General features: G+C 39.8%; 1 protein-coding gene across 1 annotated transcript in view; it reads left to right on the forward strand.

Annotated features, from left to right (window-relative positions):
• LOC140323037 (G protein-coupled receptor kinase 5-like) overlaps window positions 1-6,826 on the forward strand; it is a gene marked incomplete in the record, with an annotated part of 48,242 nt that overhangs the window by 27,007 nt on the left and 14,409 nt on the right. Inside the window, 2 exon segments of the mRNA XM_072399769.1 lie at window positions 3,623-3,723; window positions 4,753-4,845. Of these exon segments, the coding sequence (XP_072255870.1) occupies window positions 3,623-3,723; window positions 4,753-4,845 (194 nt within the window).

The following is a 6,826-nucleotide window of genomic DNA, read 5'->3' on the forward strand; positions in this document are numbered from 1 at the left end:
GTATGTTGTTTTGGTAAAGCACAACCTTTGGAACAAGAATGAATTTGTTGTCCTTTTACTTACTGTGGAGTGCCCACAATACAGACTTGACTTGAGTTTGTAGATTTAAGTCCTGCACCAAGTCCTGCACCATTGCCAGGATTTCTGGAGAAATGTAGAAGTGAGAACGAGACGTACTTATGATGTCAGTGTCATGATGGGGGTCAAGATTAGAAGGTTACAGACAGAAGGGACTAATGAGAGCATGGGTGCAGAGATCTCCCAAACACAAATAAAAAAAAAAAAAAAGAAATCATTTAGCATTGCAGGCCAAGAACCCGAATAACCCTGAATATTCCTTCTCTAATGCTGTGTATCATTAAATCCGGACCAGGATCCAGATAGCGTGGTGAATGAATTTGTCATAGGTCGTCACATGATTGTATAATAAAAGTAGCCTATTCCATCCAAAAGGGAAATCTGAGGTGCTTAAAATAGTAAACTATTATTGTAAGTTTTAAATAACTTTACTATTGTATTTTAAGACTCATAATTATTTGTCTTTTGTTTTGGCTTTGCTGATATATTTGCTATTAATTCTCTTCTTCCCAGTACATTTTTCTTTTTTCTGTCCTCGTATTATCAAGTTAAGGACCCCTACCCTAACTCTTTAGGTTTAGCTATAGCAAGGACAGATTTAACTATGCGCAATAAACAGATGCCGAAAAAACAGACAGCTGACTGAAGCCTACGCATGCCCATGTCTTTATTATCTGGCTTTCCTCATATCACGTAATTGTGCCCTAGTTTCCCACTGCCATATGGAGGGTTAGATTGAAGAGTTTAAACAAATTTGTCATCTGTCTACATCGGAGAGCTGTTCAGTCCCTGATCTCAATGAGTCTGCAACTTAAATAGATTTTTACAGTCTTCAGGGTTTCTGATTTTTTTTAATTTTTTTTTTTTCCCCTAATTAGGTTAATGTTAATCTATTTCCTACAGCAACTGCACAGTTGAACTGATCCCAGCCAGTGATTGTTTTGTGGTTGTATAAACAATTGCTGCATTCCCCTTGATTTAAAATGCATTCCAATTTGAGCTGGTCACCATGTGCAGTTTCCATTCATATGTTTTCTTTTTAAATCCATATATGAATATAAATGATCAATGTAATTTTCAGGAAGCATTAAGTTGGTGGTGTTGGGGAGGAGGGGAATGCATGTTTTAGGAAATGTCTGTTTTTGCAGTTTGTGATTGTATATGTACACACAGTGGCCATCTTTGCATATTATTATTTATACAGCTTGGCTTCTTGCTTAGCAGTGCTGCACAATGGTCCTGATTTATTGATGCTCTCCAAGTCTGGAGAGGATATTCTTTCATTAGTGGAGCTGGGTGATCCAACAAACCTGGAATGGATATCTTCCAAGTAGTTTCTAGCAAATGTCTTGAATCCTGGACCCAATCCATTCCAGGTTTGCTAGATCACCCAGCTTCACTGTGGAAAGTGTATCCTCTCCAGCCTTGGGGAGTTTTAATAAATTAGGCCCTATGACTCTACTTCTCTGTTGCCCTTTCATTATAAGCCAGGGGATCATGTCTTGATCTAAAAACAGCTGACTTTCTGCATGGTCCAGCTTTTTCCTACTGTCATTATTCAGGAAATGCTAATCATGTTCCTTAAAATTTTTGGGTTGGGAGGCACCATGGCACTGCAGTGGGCATGTAGGCAAATGCCATATGTCTCCCAACCATTGGTGTCAATGCAGGCAGCTTGGCTGAGCCCAGTATGGATCTCTTCGGGAACACATTCAGTGTAATAGGGATCTGATAGGGCAGTAGTCAAGTGACAGATAATCTTCAACCTGAGTGCAACATATATAAGACATGGAGAAGCCACATCAAGCTTGGCTGAGCCCAGTATGGATCTCTTCGGGAACACATTCAGTGTAATAGGGATCTGATAGGGCAGTAGTCAAGTGACAGATAATCTTCAACCTGAGTGCAACATATATAAGACATGGAGAAGCCACATCATAGTATTTGGCTGAGCCCAGTATGGATCTCTTCGGGAACACATTCAGTGTAATCGGGATCTGATAGGGAAGTAGTCATGTGACAGATAATCTTCAACCTGAGTGCAACATATATAAGACATGGAGAAGCCACATCATAGTATTTGTCGACTACAGGAGCCATTTTGGAGTTACACAGTAATTGTGGGCTTATGGTGATATTTTACTTCTAGACCAGGTTACCTGCAGCGGTCCCATCACCTGAAGCACATGGGACATTCACTACAATGCTCCTACACCTACATGTTCTCCTTTCCTGCAGTGCCACAACCTACTTACTTTTTACATGCTCTTCAGCACTGTTGGGTTTCTGGACCCTTTAAGAAGTAAATGAGTCTGGTGAGGTGGGGAAATTGGTGGTGGAAAATGTACGTTCAACTCCCACCAAGAAACATCAAAAAATTAAGGACTAGTTTGATATACAGAAGAATAATCTGTATTTAACCTAAGCAAAATAAGAAATGACAAGAAAAAATGGATGTGAGATTTGTGAAAAAAGGCTTTTGGATTCTTGCTGTTCCCTTTTTAAATTGTACTCCATTTACAAGGCATTACACAAGTAAAGGAATCATTCTTTTCAGATTTGTGACTGTAATTTTCCCATTGGATGCAATAGAGTCTGATGGCCACTTTTCTGTAAGTAGAGATCCTTTTCTTTCTGTGCATGCTTTGGGAATTGAGCATCTCAGGTACACTAAGCATTGGAATACATTAGATTTTATTCACATTAATTCTTCTCCTACAGAGCCACAAAAATATTCGCTATTTCCCTTTTAGGAACAGAATCTTGGCAGGCTGTCAGCATGCTAATGTAAACAAGCAGCAGCTGTTTCTAAGCTGTTAGAAACTGACTGAAATGAGATTTTCAAGTGTGATCTTTGAGAATATGTTACTTCACATTTACAGCAACTGCAAAGTTGAGGGATGGCTTGTTTATAAGGCCAGGTTTGTACCTGCCTAAGGATCAGAGGAACCCACATAACTCCTAGCTGCAGACGAACCCACATAACTCCTAGCGGCTGACACCATGCAAAGTGCCAACCTCTTAGTCGCTCGTACTGCATTGCTGGTTCCTAAAGAGCTAGCATCTGCAGATTTGGCAGTGAGCAGTACTGCGCCGCTCACTTCCGCCCCATTCATTCTTTATGGGGGTGCCGCAGTTAGAAACTACTTGTAGAATCTCTTCCCAGGCAATAACCACACCACAACCTGATCAAAGCCTGAAGCTAATACTGCTTGTTAACAAAATGTTTTATGTCTGTGCACAGATTCCTATAAATTCACTTTGCCGTCCAGAAAGTGAAACATATTTTACTGCTATGGAAGATACTTTTTCATACAACTTACAAGTTACATTTTTATCACTTTACATCTTGAATTTATTTACAAAAGAGCCTTTTGAATTTAGTTTCACAGTCTTTTGTGGCATTTTTATGTTAATGTTTTTCAGTGGGAGATTTTATCTAATTTACTTTATTAAACCACAAGCTTTGGGACATAGATACCAATTTAGCAGTTTCTGAAAGAATGAAACTTAAAATGAAGTCTAATTTTTCTCTCCATTTCAGTCTTCAGATTATGTGCCGGAGATTCCTGATGCACAGATGGAAGAATGTTTACTGAACTTCGAAAAGAATCCCAACAAGGACGTCTTCTGCAATTGTATTAGGTGAGCAAGCGCTGCATATAGAGTTACAGCTTACATCATTTTTATACAGGGATTGTTTTATATTTTAATGTTTTTACTAAGAATAAATTGGTAGAAAAATAGTATCAATAGAGAAAAAAAAAATATCAAAATCCAGATATACATTAAACAGAGGCTGACATACATAGTAAAAGAAAAATAACAAATGGGGAAGGAGGGATAGGGAAGGGAGAGTAGTCCTCTCTGGGATACATGTGGGACCATCAAACGAATTAAAGTAGATGTAGTGACCTTAAGAATACAGGTGAGTTTGACATTGGTCATATTCCAGTTGAGTTCTGATTTAAAGCAGAACTAAACTAAAAAACATAAGAATCACACTTACCTTTAATCCTGCAGATCGGTTGATCCACCAGGCAGTTTCTTCGATCTGGTCCCATGTTGTCTCAGTATCCTTCTTTGGCCGCCATCTTCTTCGGTCCTTTTCCTGGTTTTTCGTGCCTCATACGATCTTGCACTGTGCAGGTGCGAGATTGGGTGACGTAGATGGGGGCGAAAAAAAGAGTGCGGATCTCACTGCACGTGCGTGAGATTGACATTTTTTTTCTTTCATTAAAGTTAAAACCCCTTCTGAGCGTGACTGAGATTGGACATGTGCAGAAGGAGCAGCCAGAGCCTCCTGAGATGCATGACGTAGTATACCAGGGGGCTCTGTCCACCAATGTGCACCCAATTTTTTTAGGTCCTCTTTAAACACATACATGATGATATCAGGAGAGTTTGGGGCTTTCGAAGAGCAACACGTGTCGTTTACAGTATATAAAAAAAATTCATCTTTTTTTTTTAAGAAACTCACGTATAAAAAAAAAATAGATTCTATGAATTTATTGTAGCCTCCTGGAATACTAGGAGGTGGAAGTCTTGGGAAGCTACGTCAGTTTATCAACCAGCTTGACAGATGCTCTGCAAAGTTCTGTGAAAGCTTTGTGTTCTGCCCGTTCCAATGGTCCATTCCATGCTTTTTATGTTTTGTGTTCTTATTCTTTTCAGCCTCCTTCATGAGTTCCTGCGGGGGTCACCCTTTAGAGAGTACCAAGAAAGCATGTACTTTGACCGCTTCCTGCAATGGAAATCCCTTGAAAGGTAAAATGACAACTTTAAATGGATAGTCTTGTATATAAGTATACAACATTGTACAGAACAAGGGGCCTGAGATCATCTGCAGCGAGGCTGTCCAACGCCAGTCCTCAGGGGCCGGGATCTGTACACAGGTATTCCTTTAACAGATGGCAGTACATCTAGAGAGGTATGATATACCAAGAGCCAATATGTAGCCCTCAAGGACTGCTGTTGGACATCCCATATCTTTACCAGAAGTGATTGCTGTGTATAGATATAAGCCACCATGTGAAACGTGCAGGAAAATTTTGTAACTGAGTTTATTTAAATTACTATGCGTCGTGTAGTAATTGTAATTGGAGCATAACCCTTCTGCTCAGTTCATTGGGTTACAACAATTTTTATTTGCCATCAGCGGTTATTTTCAGCAGTTAAAAAATAATAATGATGCAAATAATTGGAAAATAATTGCACACAGTAAAGCTTAGGGAATTGAGCCCATGTCGTGATTCTAGAGGGTAGAGAGGGAGTCTGCTATATAATTCTGGTTCTTCCATTATGTAATTTTATGGATCATGGCAGCACATTTGACTCCCTTAAAAAATGTGATAAATTTGTCTTTTTTTTAAAAATATAAATATAAAAAAAAAACATTCCACCCTCTCCCAAACAACTGATCGGTAACAACCACTGTTCTTTTCTAAGGGCGCTTGCTCCTTCTCCCCAAATTACAGAACAGCGATGTGTTTACAGAGCTTTTTTGTTCAGCTGTCACTAGAAATGAATATGAAAGTTAATTTCCAGTGAAAGTGATCTCAGTATTAAGGCTATGTACACCAATCTCTCATGTGGCAGAGCTGAAGCTTGGGGATTGTCTCAACACTATGACATGGGGTTGGGGAGAGCGAGTTCTCAGTCCTGGGTATGCTTCAACTAATGTCTTTGCGTCTTTGCCTATGGCTAAACCACAGGCAGGGAAGAAGGGGAAAGCAAATATGTGCTGCTGGGGGCGAGTGGAAGGAACTTGATAACAAGTGCTGATCGCGTTCTTAAAAATTGTATTTGGCCACCCCCTATAGATTAAATATGAAGAAAAAGGACCAAAGACAGCTAGGGTTTAAGAGCAGCAAACAAGTATATTTAGGTGTAGTAAGTATGTTATCAAAAGCAAAAAAGAGTTATTCGAATATAAAAACCAGAACAACATAGTGTTTTAGACAGTCATTACCATTTTCGAATTCATGGGAGAAGTGAACTGCGAACTATACAGTAATAACCCTATAATAATGCTAGAGAAGGAGAAAAACGTCTTGTATCCCGACGCGTTTTGCCTGCTGGCTTCTTCAGGAAATTTGACGAACGTTTGTTGACAATTTTTGGTTGATTTGAGAATTAAGAAATGTCATCACAATGGTTTTTGGGTTAATAGTATCTCTATAGAATCTGTATGGTGTGGAGAACGAGATTGGAGACGGTGCAGAGTTCAGCATGCAGGAGGTGCTGCTGGGGTGTGTATCAGGACGGGAATGATACATTACAACACATACAGTCATTTTGATCCCCCTTCTCACTTTTCCCTTCCTATCATAATCACTAGATCCTTACCTAAACTCTCCTCATTAAAACTTCCCTCCTCCCCCCCCCCCCCCCCTCGTCAGTGCTGGCACCTTAGCGGGGACCAAACACCTACCCCAATCAAGGGTGGTGCCCGATGCCGCTATAGCAGGTGGGGGATGTCTATCCCTGCCTGCTGGTCACCCTCTTGGTTCCTCGTTTGGATCCAAGCTATTTGCTTTTTGAGGGGATAGTGTTAGGGGAAATGCTTGATTTATAGATTCTTTGCTTAGATAGGTGATTTCTAGATTTGGTACCAAACACTTATGGGGGCTTATTCATTCTTTAAAAGGGCATAGTACATATTGGCACCTGGTGTACAAAACAGGTCTGCTCTAGTGGTTACAATCAGTGTATGAAATATTGTTAGATACCATGAACATATGTCTAA

The sequence above is a fragment of the Pyxicephalus adspersus genome, chromosome 2 (assembly GCF_032062135.1).
Source record: "Pyxicephalus adspersus chromosome 2, UCB_Pads_2.0, whole genome shotgun sequence".
Lineage (NCBI taxonomy): Eukaryota > Metazoa > Chordata > Amphibia > Anura > Pyxicephalidae > Pyxicephalus > Pyxicephalus adspersus.